Below are 20230 nucleotides of genomic sequence, written 5' to 3' on the forward strand. Positions count from 1 at the left end.
GCATTTAAACGCTTCTAACGCCTAGAAAACGCATTTTAATTTTCTGTGGTCTAAAAAGGCATTTTAAGGCCTTTAAACGCTTCTAACGCCTAGAAAACGCATTTTAATTTTCTGTGGTCTAAAAAGGCATTTTAAGGCCTTTAAACGCTTCTAACGCCTAGAAAACGCATTTTAATTTTCTGTGGTCTAAAAAGGCATTTTAAGGCCTTTAAACGCTTCTAACGCCTAGAAAACGCATTTTAATTTTCTGTGGTCTAAAAAGGCATTTTAAGGCATTTAAACGCTTCTAACGCCTAGAAAACGCATTTTAATTTTCTGTGGTCTAAAAAGGCATTTTAAGGCATTTAAACGCTTCTAACGCCTAGAAAACGCATTTTAATTTTCTGTGGTCTAAAAAGGCATTTTAAGGCCTTTAAACGCTTCTAACGCCTAGAAAACGCATTTTAATTTTCTGTGGTCTAAAAAGGCATTTTAAGGCATTTAAACGCTTCTAACGCCTAGAAAACGCATTTTAATTTTCTGTGGTCTAAAAAGGCATTTTAAGGCCTTTAAACGCTTCTAACGCCTAGAAAACGCATTTTAATTTTCTGTGGTCTAAAAAGGCATTTAAACGCTTCTAACGCCTAGAAAACGCATTTTAATTTTCTGTGGTCTAAAAAGGCATTTTAAGGCCTTTAAACGCTTCTAACGCCTAGAAAACGCATTTTAATTTTCTGTGGTCTAAAAAGGCATTTTAAGGCCTTTAAACGCTTCTAACGCCTAGAAAACGCATTTTAATTTTCTGTGGTCTAAAAAGGCATTTAAACGCTTCTAACGCCTAGAAAACGCATTTTAATTTTCTGTGGTCTAAAAAGGCATTTTAAGGCATTTAAACGCTTCTAACGCCTAGAAAACGCATTTTAATTTTCTGTGGTCTAAAAAGGCATTTTAAGGCCTTTAAACGCTTCTAACGCCTAGAAAACGCATTTTAATTTTCTGTGGTCTAAAAAGGCATTTTAAGGCCCTTTAAACGCTTCTAACGCCTAGAAAACGCATTTTAATTTTCTGTGGTCTAAAAAGGCATTTTAAGGCCTTTAAACGCTTCTAACGCCTAGAAAACGCATTTTAATTTTCTGTGGTCTAAAAAGGCATTTTAAGGCATTTAAACGCTTCTAACGCCTAGAAAACGCATTTTAATTTTCTGTGGTCTAAAAAGGCATTTTAAGGTTGATAGTACATCCAAGGGTGGTTGACCTTTAAATAGATACCAAATATAGTGATGTATCTGCTCGGATATGGGAGTTACACTCAAAAATTTGCAGGTGCTTTACGTATTCAGATATTATTCAGTAACCCATTAGATGGCGGAAATATAGCCTTGATCGCTTTGAAATTTTGTATTAGGTTCCAGTTATGGTCATGGACAATGCCTTTAATTTTCGGTGATGATCAGATAACCATACGGATTTCTTGTTTAAAAAATAGGGCCTTTATGAGAGCATGGATTTAAAAGAACGTCTTTCTAGAGAATGTTCTAGATTTTAGGTGGATCCAATACAGAGGACCTCCAGTTTCTAATCTAACTATCTCTCGTTTGACTTTTAGTATTCTCAGAGCATAAACGACTTCACGACCTTTTAAGATATTTTGTAAAGCAAAAAACATGGTGTAGGTTTTCCTCCGATATATCCTCGCCTTTTTTAATTCACGCTGTTATATAGTTATTATTAAAATTATTTAAAAGAATTTTATTTAAAAATAATAGTTACTGCGATCTAAAATCTTTGAAAAAAAGTAAAAAATTTTAATTAAATATACCAAAAAAAAACAACATACCCAAAAAATTATTACACTTGTCTCCAATTCCACTTCCATCACTTTGTCGACAACTAGAAAAGAAATATGAGGCGATACAACGACATAATAACGTGTCAAAATGTCGCATTGTTGTGTCCGTCGTCCATACGCTGCACTCTTCCATGCCAAAAGATAAGCGCAACTATGAAATGCGAATCGAGATAAATGACAAATGATGTCGAAGTCCTCCAGTAAAGACCACCATTTAACAACTCAATTCTTGGTAAATAACTCCTTTCAAAACTGTACGCAGCAACAACAACAGCAGCAGCAACAGAGGACAGCTGCAGCTAAACGAACCACGAAACCACTGACTGGGTAATTTCGCCAACTTCATTGACATTCACAAAATGATTCTGCCCCGCATGATGCGGGGCTGATGTTATTTTGTTGTTCAGAATAGCACCACCACCACCTCGAGCAACAAAATGTTGAATAATTTTCGCTCTAAATCAAAATGAAACGAAATTTGCGATTATGAATACGAAACGAACATCTAGCCAATATGGCTGAAGGCAGGTCGGGAATTGAGGAGAAGACAGGGAGTAGAGGCAAGTTGTTGTCCCTTGAATCTACATTATTTCACGCCATTTGTTACAGCCAACATGAAATAAAACGGAATTTAGTTGCAACTATTCCTGGTTCCAAGCCACGCAATTGGAGAATAAAAGAAAACAAAATACCATCGCAGATATATTCTCGTATGCATTTAAAAGCTATTAGTTGTTGTCATAGCTGATATAGGAATGATAATATTTTGGATTTGGTTGGAATTCGAGGTAGGTTGGACAATTTAAAAGAAATATTAAACAACCAGTAAGGAAAGTTCAAAAGTCGGACGGGGCCGACTATATGATACCCTTTACCGCTTTGGGTACATACAACAAATGTTAATATCTACAATATCCTGTAGATAGAACAGACATAGAATCTTTGGAGGACCATTGAGATGGAATCGGGCGAAATTAAATGTGTTATCTAGATAGATATTTGAACCAATTGAAAACTAGTATGGAAAGTAGTTAAGTCGGTCTGAGAGGACTATATGATACCCTTCACCACTTTGGGTATATTCAACATATGTATCCTAACAGACGTCGCCTTTTCGAAGGAATAGGACGAATTAGATAGGACGAAAATATATATGGGAGTTTTAACTAAATCTGAACCGATTTTCACGAAACTTAGAACACATCATTCTTGACCTAATTCATTACCCTATGCCAAATTTCGTGCAAATCGAAAGATATATAAGGAAGTTGGTGCATCATTTACATAAAATCGGACGAAACTATATATTATATATATATATATATATTAAATCTGAACCGATTTCCATGAAACTTTGCACACTTCATTCTAGACACAATTCGGTACACTATGCAAAATTTCGTACAAATCGAAAGTTATATAGGGACTTTGGCGCACCATTTTCATAAAATCGGACGAAATTATATACGGGAGCTATATCTAAATCTGAACCTATTTTCATGAAACTTAGCACACTTCATTCTAGACACAATTCAGTACCCTATGCCAAATTTCGTGTAAATCGAAAGACATATAGGGACTTTGGTGCCCCATTTACCTTAAATCGGACGAAAATATATATGGGAGCTATATCTTAATCTGACCCGATTTTTTCGGTACTTGACACACATCATTCAAGACTTAATTGAGTACCCTATGCAAAATTTCGTGCAAATCGAATAATATATAGGGACTTTGGTGCACCATTTATAAAAAATCGGACGAAAGTATATACGCGAGCTATATCTAAATCTGAACCGATTTTTACGAAACTTAGCACACATCATTCTGGACCTAATTCAGTGCCATATGCCAAATTTCGTGTAAATCGAAAGGCATTTAGGGACTTTGGTGCCCCATTTACCTTAAATCGAACGAAAATATATATTGGAGCTATATCTTAATCTGACCCAATTTTCACGAAACGTAGCACACATCATTCTGGACCCAATTCAGTACCCTATGCCAAATTTCGTGCAAATCGAAAAATATATAAGGACTTTGGTGCCCCATTTACCAAAGATATATATGAGAGCTATATCTAAATCTGAGCAGATTTTCTCGAAACTTAACACATGTCATTCAAGACTCAATTCAGTACCCTATGCAAAATTTCGTGCCAATCGAAAGTTATATAGGGACTTCGCGGCACCATTTACATAAAATCGGACGAAACTATATACGGGAGCTTTATCTAAATCTGAACCGATTTTCACATAACTTAGCACGCATCATTCTGGACCTAATTGAGTACTATATGCCAAATTTCGTACAAATCGAATGATATATAGCGACATTGGTACCCCATTTACCTTAAATCGGACGAAAATATATATGGGAGCTATATCTAAATCTGACCCGATTTTCCTCAAATTCAATAGGATTCGCCCTTGGGCTAAATAATCGACTTGTGCCAAATTTCATCCAAATCGGATCATAAATGCGTCGTGTTCTTTGTTTACAATTTAACATCTACAGACGGACGTACGGACTTGCATAAATCGACTCAGAAAGTGATTCTATGCATATTCTCAAAAGGAACCATGGATCTATCTCGTTTCCTTTTGCCTGTTACAGACATATGCACAAAGACATAATACCCTGTACCACAGTATAAAATTCACGCCTCTTTAAGGGTCCATCAGAATATTTAAAAAAGAAATCCACGCCTCTATTAAGGTTCAAGGACCTATTTGTAAAGTAAAGGTCCTTGAAAGTATTGAAAACAAAAATAATTTATTTGACCCTCATTTTCAAATCTCCCTCATTATGTGCGACCGTTTGCATGCAACACCAATTATTGATGTTGCTGTACGAAAAAAAGGTGCCAGTTAATGGCGGCGGAATATGCAGTAGTAGTCGAACTTAAGATAATGATCAGTTGTAATAAATACTTTAAGTATCTCATATATCAAGCGATTTCAAGGACGTATTGCCATGGGCAATTGGCACAAGCAAGTGACTACCACGACCGGACGGACCGCAACGATCCGCCAACGAAACATTATTATTATTAGTCGCAACAACGTAACGAAATGTTTTGCCACGCTACGCTACCACGACACAAATGAGACCCTGAAACCAAACTAAAGGAAAGGCAAAAAAAACGAAAAGAAACCCCAACAACAGCAAGGTAATCAAAGGGGGGTACCAGATGATCCCCAATAATAATAACAACAACAACGACAGCAATAACCTAATATGTATAATGTAATAGTAGCAGTATGTCTTTATAGATCCTTTCCTGCCTTTTCTTCTTCTTCTTGGGCTTCGTGGTACCTGTACAACATTTTTACAACTTAATTATTACTAAACTACAAGCTGTAACGCCAACCTGCCAGCCAGCCAGTCAGTCCGCCAGCTGAATCACGGCAGCGCAACTGTTTTGCCGATTCAGCTAAATTGCACATTCACAATATTGAGATTATTGTACAACAATATAAACGACATGCAATCAATGGTGGTGGAACGCAACAACAACCACAACAACAAAAGGAACCTTGCAACACCAACTACCACAGCCATAGCCGAACCAAGCAAAGTTTGGCCGCCACTATTGTCGTCGTCATACTTAGATTGTAATGTCCTGATATGATCGAGCTTAAGCTACTGAAGCTGTCGTCGTCATTATTATTGACATATCTTTGTATCGACAGATGGCGCTGCTGCCACCGCCGCTACTGGTGCTTGGGAAAATTAGCATAAAAACGCAATTTTTGAATATTAATAGCTGTGACACTCCAAGCTAAGGAAAACCACACACACACACTCACCATAAGATTTGCGTTTCGATTTTATTTTATTTTTCGGGAAGTTGCCACACAATACTTGGCAGCTAGATATTTTATTTTTTTTTTCTCTCTCGAAGTAGAGTCTTAACGACCATTGGAATTCAGTTATTCTATGCAAAAAAAAAAAACAAAATGTTGCAAACCGCGATAACAGAGACTGTGCCATTTTTATTATAGTTGCAATGAATAACAATTGGCGGGACAGTGATTAGGAACTTTGTTTAAAAATCCACTCAAGCCTTGGTAAAGGACCCTAACAAATATTTTTAAGAAATCCACGCCGTGGTAAAGGTCCATGAAAAAATATTTTTAAAAAAATCCACGCCTTGGCAAAGGACATGGGCCGACTATATAATACCCTTCACCACTTTGGGTATATTCTATATATGTATCCTAAAAGACGTCGACTTTTTGAAGTAACACTGACATGAAATTGAATGAACTTAAATATGTGATCTTTATCTAAACCGACACACATCAATCCTTACACATGTCATTCTGCAACCTATGCTAAATTTTGTGAATCGATTTAAAGCAAACATGACACATTATACCAAAATTCGGGCTTTGGGGCACCAATTACCTTAAATCGGACGAAAATCTATATGGGAGCTATATCTAAATCTGAACCGATTTTCACTAAACGCTGCGCCCGATTTCATGCAAATCGAATGAAATATAGGTACTTTGGTGTACCATTTACCTTAAACCGCCGAAAATTTATATGGGAGCTATATTTAAATCTGAGCCGATTTTCACGAAACTTAGTACACATCATTCTGGCTTTAATTCAGTACGCTGTGCCATATTTCGTAAAAATCGAATGATATATAGGGGCTTTGGTGGACCATTTACCTTAAATCGGACGAAAATATATATGGGATCTATATCCATATCTGAACCGATTTTCGCGATACTCAGCACAAGTCATTCTAGACTTTATTCAGTACTAGCGTACTAGACAAAAATTCGTGCAAATCGAAAGATGTTCAGGGACTTTGGTGCACCATTTACCTAAAGTCGGGCGAAGCTATATATGGGAGCCATATCTAAATCTGCACCGATTTTCACAAAACTCATTACACATCATTCTAGACATAATTCAGTAAGCTTTGCCAAAATTCCTACAAATCAAACGATTTGCAGGGACTTTGGTGCACCATTTACCTAAAATCGGGCAAATCTATATATAGGAGCCATATCTAAATCTGAACCGATTTTCACGAAATTTTACACACATCATTCTAGACTCAATTCAGTACGCTATGAAAAATTTCGTACAAATCGGAAGACATGGGTATACCATTTACATTAAATCGGACGAAAATATATATGGGAGCTATATCTAAATCTGAACCGATTTTTCCCAATTTCAATAGACTTCGTCCTTGGGCCAAACAAATGAGCTTTGTGAAATTTCATCAAATTAGGATCATAAATGCGACATGTACTTTGTTTACAATTTAACATGGACAGACGGACGGACATGCATAAATCGGCTCATAAAGTGATTCTATGCATATTCTCAAAAGTGTGGTGAAGGGTATAAAAGCACATGCCTTGGTAAAGGAGCCTGAAAAAATATTTTTATAAAAATCCACGCCTTGGTAAAGGAGCCTAAAAAAATATTTTGAAACCAGTGAGCGGAACAGTATAGTCGGACGGGGCCGACCATATGATACCCTGCACAACTTCTACGAAAATCTAACTTTCAGTGATGCTACATTATGAGCTTGAGCTATATTTCGCGATATTTGCACCATCTTGATCGACTAGATGCCAACAAATATTACTAATATTCAGTACAGCTCTTCTAATTAATTGTCCAGAATCCTTTCACCATGGGTGTGTTGTGATGTTCGGCTTTTAATTGAGGCCTATAGATCGTCTCGAAAAAAAACACAAACAATTAAGTTTTTATCCCAAAATTATAAATTGATCATCACCGAAAATAATAGGCATTGTCCTTGACCATAACTGGAACCTCATGGAAAATTTCAAAGCGATCAGCTAAAATAAAAATTATCGGAATACGTAAGCAATGGTAAATATTTAAGTGTAACTCCCACATCCGAGTACATACGACAATATAAATGGTATCAATTTAAAGGTCAACTATCAACTTTTCGGGTGTATGTCCTTCAGGAACAAGTATATACGCCACAGAATAAAAATTTTGTAATTTTTCACACAAAAGTCATGGTCCATTTGGTCCGCTAAATATTGATTGATCTTTCTCGAAATAGGCATGTTTATTCTTTGGCCCGATCCCCTTCTCCATGTAAAATTTCACGATGTTTGGGCTATAATATTAACCGATCGTTACCAAAAAACAAATAGAGCTCTTCATTGGCCAGAACCCATCCTACATGCAAAATTTCGTGAATAGATTGATCGTGTTTACAAATTTTAACGGACGGACGGACACACATGTCTAGATCGACTCAGCTAGTCGAGATATGACGATCGGTATACTTAAAGGTGGGTCCAGGACCAATATTTCGCAGCGTTACAAACTCACAAATCTATAATACCCTGACAACATAGTTGTGTAGGGTATAAAAACACATATCCTTAATTTTCTTCTCAAAATACCACTGTCCACCTTAAACCTGGTAGCTATCTAAGTTGTTTTGAAAATAATCATACTTAGGCGACGAGCATGAGAGAGAATATCCGAAAACTAAGCTATATCATGACTTTGGCAATTTGCAAAAATAGCAAATGGAGTTTTTTTTCTTCGTTTTTTTTTGGGGGGGGGAAAAGCGAAATGGCCTTAAGCCACATACCACAAATATTCATCTCCATCTCACCTTTAAAAGAAAATGAAGTGGTCGTATACGAAATGAAGAAAGAAGTTTCCTAGGAAATTTGCGGCATCACCATCAGCAACAGCAGTAGCATTTGTTATTTTTAGTGCGTGCTAACGTCATTCATTTTCGTTCCGTTCGCACTGAGTGTCTGTCTGCCAGTTTGTTTGCCTGTCTATCTTTCGCTTTTGTAATGGATGAATACGTTAGGATGTGTGTACGTGTGTGTGTTTGTGAGTAACGCAGTGCTTTGCTAAGATTATTTTTATAGAGCTGTTTCACAATCAGATCCTTTCACAGTGATAACACCTTTATTTGCTCGTGTAAAGCATATGCTTGTTTGTGATGGTGTGAGTGCGAGTATCTGTGTTATCAAAGCCTCAGGTGATGCTGGAAAACGTAAAATAGCAAGATGTGGAAAAGGGCCCTCCAGAAGGCCTTCTGAAGGATTTGACATACTTTCCCAAGAACCAAAAATATTTTTAAGGACCTATATTTCAAGGACCAGTATAGAGTCGTGTATAATTTAAACATATTTTTCAGACACCTTGATAAAAGCGTGGATTTTTATGGCTTTGTGCAGCCGCAAGAGTTTGTAAGGCCGTGAAATATTGGTCCTAGACTCACCTTAAAGTATACCGATCGTCCTGGTCGCTCCATAGGCCGCAATTATGGCACACACATTGATAAGTCGATCGGGCTATAGAATAAGCATGCCTGTTTTTTATAAATATCGGTCAATATTTGGCGGTTTAAATGGACCCTAACTTTTGTGTGAAATATGACAAAATCTGTATTCCAAATCGTATATATTTACCCCGAAAGGACATGGACCTGAGAAGTTGATAGTATATCCAAGAGCAGTTGTTGACCTTCAAATTGATACCAATTATATTGTCGTATGTACTCGGATGTGGCAGTTACACGTAAATATTTAAAGGTGCTTATGTATTGATATTATTTTGTAACCCATTACCACACTAGAGGTCAAGGACAACGCCTATAATTTTCGGCGATGATCACATAATAATTTTAGGATGAACTGGACCAAGAATTTAATTTTTATACCTTTCACCACACTGTGGTACAGGGTATTATGTCTTTGTGCATTTGTTTGTAACAGGCAAAAGGAAACGAGATAGACACAGGGTTCCTTTTGAGAATATGCATAGAATCACTTTCGAAGTCGATTTATGCATGTCCGTCCGTCAGTCTGTCTGTCCATGTTAAATTGTAAACAAAGTACAGGTTGTATTTATGATCCGAATTGGATAAAATTTGGCATAGGTCACTTATTCGGCAAAAGGACGAACACTATTGAAATTGGAAAAAATCGGTTCAGATTTATATATTTAACCGATTTAATGTAAACGGTCCCTATATATCTTTCGATTTGCACGAAATTTGGTACAGCCTAATCATTTAGGTCTAGAATGATGTCTGCCAAGTTTCGTGAAAATCGGTTCAGATTTAGATGTAGCTCCCATATATAGTTTAGTCAGATTTCATGTAAATGGTGCCCCAAAGTCCCTATATATCATTCGATGTGCACGAAATTTAGCATAACGTACTGAATTGAGCCTAGAGTTATGTCTGCCAAGTTTCGTGAAAATCGGTCCAGATTTAGATATAGCTCCCATATATAATTGTGTCCGATTTCATGTAAATGGTGCCCCAAAGTCCCTATATATCCTTTGATTTGCACGAAATTTGGCATAACGTACTTAATTGAGTCTAGAATGATGTCTGCCAAGTTTCGTGAAAATAGGTCAAGATTTAGATATAGCTCCCATATATAATTGTGTCCGATTTCATGTAAATGGTGCACCAAAGTCCCTATATATCCTTCGATTTGCGCGAAATTTGGCATAACGTACTTAATTGAGCCTAGAATGATGTCTGCCAAGTTTCATGAAAATCGATCCTGATTTTGATATAGCTCCCATATATAGTTTCGTCCGATTTCATGTAAATGGTGCACCAAAGTCCCTATATATCCTTCGATTTGCACGAAATTTGACATAACGTACTTAATTGAGTCTAGAATGATGTCTGCCAAGTTTCGTGAAAATAGGTCAAGATTTATATATAGCTCCCATATATAATTGTGTCTGATTTCATGTAAATGGTCCACCAAAGTCCCTATATATCCTTCGATTTGCACGAAATTTGGCATAACGTACTTAATTGAGCCTAGAATGATGTCTGCCAAGTTTCATGAAAATCGGTCCTGATTTAGATATAGCTCCCATATATAGTTTCGTCCGATTTCATATAAATGGTGCACCAAAGTCCCTATATATCCTTCGATTTGCACGAAATTTGACATAACGTACTGAATTGAGCCTAGAATGATGTCTGCCTAGTTTCGAGAAAATCGGTCCAGATTTCTATATAGCTCCCACACATAGTTTCGTCCGATTTCATGTAAAAGGTGCAATAAAGTCGCTATATATCTTTCGATTTGCACGAAATTTGGCATAACGTACTGAAATGAGCCTAGAGTGATGTCTGCCAAGTTTCGAGAAGATCGGTCCAGGAACCAATAGGAACAAAACGTTCTGAAATTAGTATAACTTATCCTGTGACAAGTTTGCTTGAAATCGCTTAATATTTGGATAGAGCTACCATATATATTTTCGCCCGATTTCAAGTAAATTGGGCATCAAACTCCTCATGTTAGTCAGATTGGCATCAAATTTTGCACAAGGTACAAAATTGAGCATAGAATTACGTAGTTGCGTTTTCTAGAAGTACAGACATAGCCCAATGTATGACCTATTTATATTTGTTTGAAGTCGATTTACATACTTTATGGATAGATCTAGGTAGATTCACATTTAGATAAATATCACATATATTATTTCATCCAATTTCATGTTAATAGTCCTGTTTAATATACCCATAGTGGTGAAGGGTATCATATAGTCGGCCCCGTCCGACTTTACTACTTTCCTTACTGTTTTTTTTTTTTTGTATTTTTGAGCCGATTTATATGCCACAATTGTAATCCGAACTTCACCATACAACCCACAATGAAGGGAATCTGGACAAGTAATTAGAAGGGCTTTAAAATTCGGAAAATATATCGGTGTAAGGAAGAGGTGTTGTAGACCTCTGACCTCTAATCGAGCAAGAGGGTTCAAATATCATGAAATTTTGCCCAGGCTCGGAGTAAACTTTCGCAGAAAGTTAGAATTCCGTGGTAGTTGTGTGGGGTATCGTATGGTCGGACCCGTCCGACTGCTCCGCTGACTGGTTTAAAAATAATTTTCCCAGGCCCCCATTTCCTTAGGCCTATTTGACCCACATGGATACCCATTTTGCAATCTTTTCAATACAGGTGTTATTATTGCTGTTGTCCTCGTCGTCGAATATTTTCCTTTTTCTATTACCAAAGTATTTCTATGTTACTTTTTTTTTTGCTGCTACCAACTGACACACCGACAGACTGGTTGCAGCAGCATTTCGGTTGTCGTCGCTACTGATGAAGGCGATGATACGGCCATTTATGGTGTTTAACACGCACCAGAGATGCGTTTTCATTCTCCTCGTTTTTAGTTTTTTTTTCTATTCCTTCAGCATTTATTTCCCATTGAATGTTGGCGGATTTCTCTTCAGTGCTATTTTCCTCGGTTCCTCTTCTGCTTCTCTTCTGCTCCAGCCAGAAGCAGAAAAAGAAAAAAACAAATTTTTTATTAAAGTGAACAGAAAACAGTTAATGAAAGAAAAGATTTTGTCCGAAAGATAACCTCGTTTCTTTGTCGCAAATGTGTTGCGAAGCAAATTTCAAATTGCGAAGTAGAAGAAGAAAATCTAAAACTAGTGATGTTGTTGTTTTTGTATTTTTTTATTAGTTTCCTATTATAAATTACGTAACACCAGTAGTTTATTAAGAACAAAATGTTAACATGTTATGGCACCTCTTTGGTGATTGTCTGATAGTTTACTAAGAGTCTAGGGTAATGGTTTAGATTGTAAAATAAAAAAATGATACAAAGATCTATTATCACCATTCCCCATTCATTGACTGAAGGATTCTCATAATGACGCTGAGTGACAACAAAGAGAATCCTTTCATTTTCGTTTTTTGTTGTTTGGTTTCGTTTCGTTAACTTTGATGAGATCCATAGGGAATTTAAATGAAATCTTTAATCAATTTTACGCTTGGTCATGCTTATGTTTAACTTTTTTCAGAACCACCAGAGTATATTTGGTTTTGTCAGGTCGGAAATTGAGATAAATGAGATAAACTAATGGTATCTTCGAAGGTACTATAGACAAGTTCAATTGGGGTCTCTGCTATAGACAATCTGAAGAGAGTCTCTGCTATAGACCACCTGGAGGGTATCTCTGCTTTAGACGGACCGAAGGGAGTCTTTGCTTAGACGAACTGAAGGAGTCACTGCTATAGACGAGCAGAAGGGAGTCTCTGCTACAAACGAGCAGAAGAGAGTCTGTTCTCTGAAGAGAGTCCCTGCTATGGACGAGCTGAAGGAAGTTTCTTCTGTAGACGAACAGTAGGAAGTATCTGCTACAGACGAACAATAGAGAGTATCTGCTATAGACGAACAGGAGGGAGTCTCTTCTATAGACGAGCTGAAGGGAGTCTCTCCTATAGACGAAGTGAAGGGAGTCTATTCTATATACGACCAGAAGGGAGTCTCTGCTGTAGAAAAGCTGACGAGAGACGGAGTCTGTTCTCTAGATGAGCTGAAGGGAGTCTCTTCTATAGATGAGCTGAAGGGAGTCTCTTCTATAGACGAGCTGAAGGGAGTCTCTTCTATAGACGAGCTGAAGGGAGTCTCTTCTATAGACGAGCTGAAGGGAGTCTCTTCTATAGACAAGCTGAAGGGAGTCTCTTCTATAGACGAGCTGAAGGTAGTCTCTTCTATAGACGAGCTGAAGGGAGTCTCTTCTATAGACGAGCTGAAGGGAGTCTCTTCTATAGACGAGCTGAAGGGAGTCTCTTCTATAGACGAGCTGAAGGGAGTCTCTTCTATAGACGAGCTGAAGGGAGTCTCTTCTATAGACGAGCTGAAGGGAGTCTCTTCTATAGACGAGCTGAAGGGAGTCTCTTCTATAGACGAGCTGAAGGGAGTCTCTTCTATAGACGAGCTGAAGGGGGTCTCTTCTATAAACGAGCTGAAGGGGGTCTCTTCTATAAACGAGCCGAAGGAGTCCCTGATATAGACGAACTGAAAGGAGTATATGGTGAGACGAACTTAAGGGAGTCTCAGCTATAGATGAGTTGTAGGGAGTCTCTGCTATAACGCAGTCTGAAGGGAGTCTCTGCTATATCCAAGGCTGAAGGGAGTCTCTTCTTTAGACGAGCAGAATTGATCTCAATTGACGAGCTGAAGGATGGTTGTTGATGATCTGTCAGGAAGGGTCTGTAGACGAGCTGAAGGAAGTCCCTTCCATAGACGAGTTGAATGGATCTCAATTGACGAGCTGAAGGAAGGGTCTTTAAATGATCTGACGTTAGTCTCTATAAACGGGCTTATGGGATTCTCTATAGAAGAGCTAAAGGGATTCTCTATAAACGAGCTAATGGAAGTTCCTATAGAAATCACGCTGCAGATCACAATATTTAGATATAGCTTTAAAATTTTGCACCGACTTTTCTAGTACTCCTACGATGTTTGGTAATGGGGTACATTGGTCCACTTTTTGGTATAGCTCACATATAATAGTGCCCCTCAAAATTTCGATATTTTTATATTCTTAGGAGCATCTTCTATCCGAAGGGACTGTAATTTGGCATTTCAGAGTTTTGGGCACTGGAATATATCTGAGCATAAAAACTCTCGTGGTAAGTCCTGCCAATGTTCGATCATTTGAGGGGTTCAGTTGCATTTTCCAACCAAAAAACCTTTGGTTGGGCAATTCAAGGTTTCGGAAGGTGGTCCAAAAAAGTTTCCGTTCAATTTTAGGGGTTTTGGGCGTTGGAATATATCAAAGCATAAAAACTCTCGTTGGAGGTCCTGCCAATTTTCGATCATTTGAGGGGTTCTGTTGCATTTTCCAACCAAAAAACCAGTGGTTGGGCAAATCAGGGTCTCGGAAGCTGGTCCAAAAAAGTTTCGGCTCAATTTTTGTATTTTGACGATTTTAGCCATACCAACGGCTAATTTGGTACTTCGGGGTTTTTGGAATGCTAAAACTTATGATTAAATCTCTCGACCTATATTCGATATTTTGATAGCGTCCTCAGTAAAAAAATCCCCATAAAATACAAGTGAAGGTTTGTTAATACACACAGAGATTTCACTTAATTATTGATGAATATACACCACACGATGGAGGGTAAGAAAAGTTCTTGTTTATCATTTGAGTTTTCACTCTAGGAATTTTAAATCTCTCCTCTTTCAAACAGTTACTCCCTTAGAGAATACAGAGCAATCACTTGTTGTTTGTTGTGTTACCATCTGTCAATAATTAGTTGAAGAGCAATGTCAGGCATCTGATTTGACCACACACAGACATACGTCGGCCAAATTAAATACCCATGTTACCCCCCTAATTGTTATAATATCAACCACTGGATGGCAGACTGTCCCCCCTTTACATGTCTCCAAATGATGGCTATAATTAATTTCGTCGCGACGACTACTACCTGTATTCATTTCATCAATTACCGACCGAACGACATCAACATGAAACACTACCGAATATACAGCAGCTCTGAGAGCATTGAAAGAGCGAAGAGATTAATTGATAGATTGTATGTTTGACTGATGCTGCTACTGATGCAGTTGTTGTTGTTAATGTAGCGTTTGCTGTTGTATTGTTTCGTTTGTTTGTTTGCTTGTGTTCATGAATGGCATGAAAATGTAATGATTAATGAGTTGTGCCTTCAATATTTGACATCTTCTCTAATGACATCTTTGATTGTAAGCATCAGGGAATACGACGATGAGAACGATGACAACAACAACATTGACATAATGAGAGAATTGAGTAGTCGAGTAACGAAAATGTCGGAAACCATGTATTAATGTTATCATTTCTCTTAATTTAATGATAATATAATTGAAAAAGTCATTGGAAAACGTGTGGTAATGGATGGATATGCAAGTGTGTATGTGTGTTTTGTGAAAGCTTTGATGGAATATAATGAAATCCCATGAAATTAGTAATTTACAGTGTAATATTATGATTATAAATGGATAAGTGAAGGACTATTATAAAATAAAAGAGATTATCAAATAAACGACAATTGAACTTTTTATATATAAATATACAAAAGATTATAGTATATGCATATACCCATTTGTATGAAATCAATCCATAGCCATTAGAAATGATATGTTTAGTAAACTCTTGTAAGCATCTCTATAGTCGCAAAAAAATATATTTCGAAAATCGAAGATTGTGGTGTTTGGTTGAAAAGTTTTTTGCTTTTAAATAAATACACAACTTTTGTAAATACACAACTTTGTACTATAAATTAGTCTGTTCCCGTACTGCAAGAATCTACTCGATTTTACTATTTTCTTCGATATCATAAAGGAAATTTCGTTATCATAGTAAAAAGTAGTAGATTCTTGCAGTACAGGAACAGGCCAAATATCTCCTAATTTTTATTACTTTTTTCGATATCATAAAGGAAACAAGTAAAGAAAGTAGTAAAGTCGGACTGAGCCGACTATATGATACCCTTCACCACTTTGGATATATTCTACATATGTATCCTAACAGACGACGCCTTTTCGAAGGAACATTGACATGAAATTGAACGAACTTAAATCTAAATCTAAACCGATTTTCTCGAAGCTTAAAACACGAGGAATGGTAGGGACAGATTTCTAAACTCAATAGAGTACACCATGCAAATTTACGCGCATATCGAAAGATACATAGGGACTTTGTTGCACCATTTACATAAAATCGGACAAAACTATATATGGGAGCTATATCTTAATCTGACCCGATTTTCTCGAAACTTGATACACATCATTCTAGACCTAATTCAATACGCTGTGTGAAATTTCATGCAAATCGAAAGATATGTAGGGACTCTGGTGCCCCATTTTCCTTTAATCGGGCGAAAATATAAAATATATGGGAGCTATATCTAAATCTGAACCGATTTTCTCGAAGCTTGACACACTTCATTCTAGCCTCAATTCAGTACCCTATGCTAAATTTCGTGCAAATCGAAAGATATATAAGGACATTGGTGCCCCATTCACCTTAAATCGGATGAAACTATATACGGGAGCTATATCTACATCTGAACCGATCAATTTAAATAGGGGTCGTCCATGGGCCAAATAAGTGAGCTGCGCCAAATTTCATCCACACCGGATCATAAATGCGACCTGTACTTTGTTCACAAAAATACATGGACGGACGGACGGACATGCGTAAATCGACTCATAAAGTGATTCTATGAATATTCTCAAAAGGAACCATGGGTCCATCTCGATTCCTTTTGCCTGTTACAAACATATGCACAAAGACATAATACCCTGTACCACAGTGTGGCGAACGGTATAAAATTAGTAGATTCTTGTAGTACGAGAACATACCACTTGGTAGGCCTTGAGAATATATTATTTGATAAACTCCCCTTTTGTGTTTTTTTAAAGAAAAATTATTTTTCCAAAAAGGTAGTATCCAAAATAACCACCATACATGACTGCAGCGGTTTAGGGCCAAACCATTCTATGGCAGTGCACTGTATTACCACAAACCGATAATACCGTAAAATTGATTTCGTGTGCGTCTTGTTAATGTTTACTATTCATCGCTAGATGGCGTCCCCACAGTTTTTACTGTCAAAAATCAATCGAAACTATTTACTTTGTCATAGTTCAGCAGATTACCGCAGAGGACACGAAAAAGTATTTGATTTCTTCCAGAATCTACATGAATTCTCTATTAACCGTAACTTGTTTCATATTTTTACTAATTTAAAAAAAATCTTAATAAGGGAACAAACTAAAATTAGTTTGTCGGTTTTTTCCACCTCAAAATATTTGCAGACTACCCCATACAGTGTATATTCGGTCTGTTCCCGTATTGCAAGAATCTACTACTTTTTACTACGATAACGAATTTTCCTTTATGATATCGAAGAAAATAGTAAAATCTAGTAAATTCTTGCAGTACGGGAACGGACCAATTATGTTACAAGCATGGTTCAATAATACCATATAACGGTTTATTTATTTTTTTGTCTTTATTTACTTTTTAATTGAAGCCAAATTACAATTTAATGGCCAATTTATATTTCGGCACGCTTTTCAGCCAAATTAGCTGCAATTATGAATTTTTGCTCTTTTAATTAAAATGACCAATATATAGTATAATTTTTTTCTTTATTAACTCTTTCCTTCCTGGCTCACGTCCTACTAGTGTAAAGTTTGTTCCACAAAATCCCAAAATACCCAAATTTTACTTCGATAGAAATTTTTTAATTATTATATCGAAGACGTAGTAAACATGTGTAGATTACAAAACATATTCAATTTTCGGCATATTCCTCATACAAATCTTACGAGTAATTTTCCAACCTGACTATTTTTTTCTACTTTCAAATAAATATATTTAATATGTCGCCAATATGCTTTAATTACCCTATTCGATAATTCCTTATCGGCTCATATCGATATTATTACTCTCCCACTTCATCAATCAGCTGTTTATGTCATTCGCAAAGGCGTTTCTACACTACATCTCATTTTTTTACCGCTGCTGTCAGAAACATCGAACATTTCACAACAATCGGTATTTTCCAATCAGAGTTTATTTTATTGTAATTTTATAAATTAATTAATTGAAAGTGAGTAATGATTTTGATTAATTAAACAAAACCCCAATTTCCACACTCCGTAGATATCATCTTCATTGAATATTTGTGAAGCAAAAACGAACGGCGGCGTGAACCGAACCGAACTTTGTGTGTGCAAAAAAGTTAAATAACACCTCTACACTCTAGTGCGGCAGCCAGATTGGATTGCAAATTTTTGAAGAATGGCACATCGACTGCTGAGTTCAGCAAAGGCCATGGAACGTTGCATGCGACGTACCTATATGAGCCAACATAATGCCACACCGGCAACAGAAAAGGTAAGTCATGCAGATGATGATGTTGTTGTGAAATAGAAAAGGTGATAATTGGTTTTGTTTCTTTTTTCGGGTAACAGATACAACGTGGAGCGGTGGCATTGGAACAGGTGCCTTTGATACGCTATTTAGTAGAACAGATTAGGCATTTCTGCAAGAAACCACCAAAGGGCTTTGAAAAATATTTCGAAGAGGGCAAGGCGGCTAAGCCGGCTGCCAGTGAGGCAGCTGCTGCAGCAGGGAAATCAGCAAAGCCTGCCGAACAGGCTGCAGCACCAAAGTCGGCATCACAACCAAAGAGTAATGAATGGAATTTCGGTATGTTCAACAATACCGCCAAACAGTCGGGAAGTGGTGGTGGCGGCAAGGGTGGCCAAGGTAGACCCATTGGCGATGGCGGTGATGGTAACCGCGAGAAAATGGTTATATTCGGTGCCCTGGCTGCTGTGGGTATAATTGCCACATTGGCATTCTTTGAAATGGGTTACAAAGAAATCTCATGGAAAGAATTTGTTACAAGGTAGGTTCTACTCCCTTTTAGTAAAAACCAGATTTGTTGTAATGCATTCCTCTTTTAGTTACCTTAACCGTGGCATTGTGGAAAAACTAGAGGTGGTGAACAAGAAATGGGTACGTGTTCGTCTCTTGCCAGGCAATGCCCAAGATGCCAGTGGTGTATTGTGGTTCAACATTGGCAGTGTGGATTCATTTGAACGTAATCTAGAAAATGCCCAAGTGGAACAGGGCATAGAACCGGTGAATTTTGTTCCTGTTATTTATCGTACCGAAGTTGAGGCTTCCAGTTTAACTGGACTGTTGCCAACCTTGTTGATAATTGGTTTCCTAGTCTATATGATGCGTCGCTCTGCCGATATGATGGGCGGTAAGGGTCGTAAAGGTGGTGGTCTGTTTGGCGGTGTCATGCAGTCAACAGCCAAGCTCATTAATTCCAATGAAATTGGTGTACGATTCAAGTAAGTCGAATAGAAAATACATATATTTACACACTTAACCATAGGTTTTCCATTCTGTTCACACTACCTGGAAATATTATTCTTTTAAGAACTATAAACAGCCCATATAAAAGCCCATACAGGCTTGCCATTTTTAAAAATATTATTCAAAGCCCCAACATGTGTGGATTATTTAAAATAATAATTAAATAATTAAAATTATATATCAAAAAAATCAAAGCCCCACACTGTTGCTCTCCAACACATGCTTGGATATTTTTAAAATATTTTCTCAAGGTCGCAATACCGTTTTGTTTTTGAAAAATATTGTTTAAGGTCTCAATTACTACGATTACTAATTAAATTATCTTTTCATTTTCTTTCAGGGATGTTGCCGGCTGTGAAGAGGCCAAAATCGAAATTATGGAATTTGTCAACTTCCTGAAGAATCCTCAAAAATACATCGATCTCGGTGCTAAGATACCCAAAGGTGCTATGTTGACTGGACCTCCCGGTACCGGTAAAACTATGTTGGCCAAGGCCACTGCCGGTGAAGCCAATGTGCCTTTCATCACTGTCTCTGGTTCAGAGTTTTTGGAGATGTTTGTCGGTGTGGGTCCATCCCGTGTACGTGACATGTTCGCTATGGCTCGTAAAAATGCCCCTTGCATTCTGTTCATCGATGAAATTGATGCTGTCGGTCGCAAACGTGGTGGCAAATCATTCGGTGGTC

At 37.3% G+C, this 20230-nt stretch overlaps 1 protein-coding gene across 1 annotated transcript; it reads left to right on the forward strand.

Annotated features, from left to right (window-relative positions):
• Positions 1-18453: 18453 nt before the first annotated feature.
• On the forward strand, positions 18454-20224 carry LOC133321203 (AFG3-like protein 2; the record flags this gene model as incomplete). Its single annotated transcript, XM_061530290.1, has 4 exons — positions 18454-18547; positions 18625-19064; positions 19123-19518; positions 19884-20224. Coding segments are annotated over exons 1-4 (1240 nt in total), but the record flags the coding sequence as incomplete, so codon positions are not given.
• Positions 20225-20230: the final 6 nt, after the last annotated feature.

This window comes from Musca vetustissima, unplaced genomic scaffold (assembly GCF_032173495.1).
Source record: "Musca vetustissima isolate MV318-11 ecotype Yass unplaced genomic scaffold, APGP_CSIRO_Mvet_v1 utg284174, whole genome shotgun sequence".
NCBI classification, from domain to species: Eukaryota; Metazoa; Arthropoda; class Insecta; order Diptera; family Muscidae; genus Musca; species Musca vetustissima.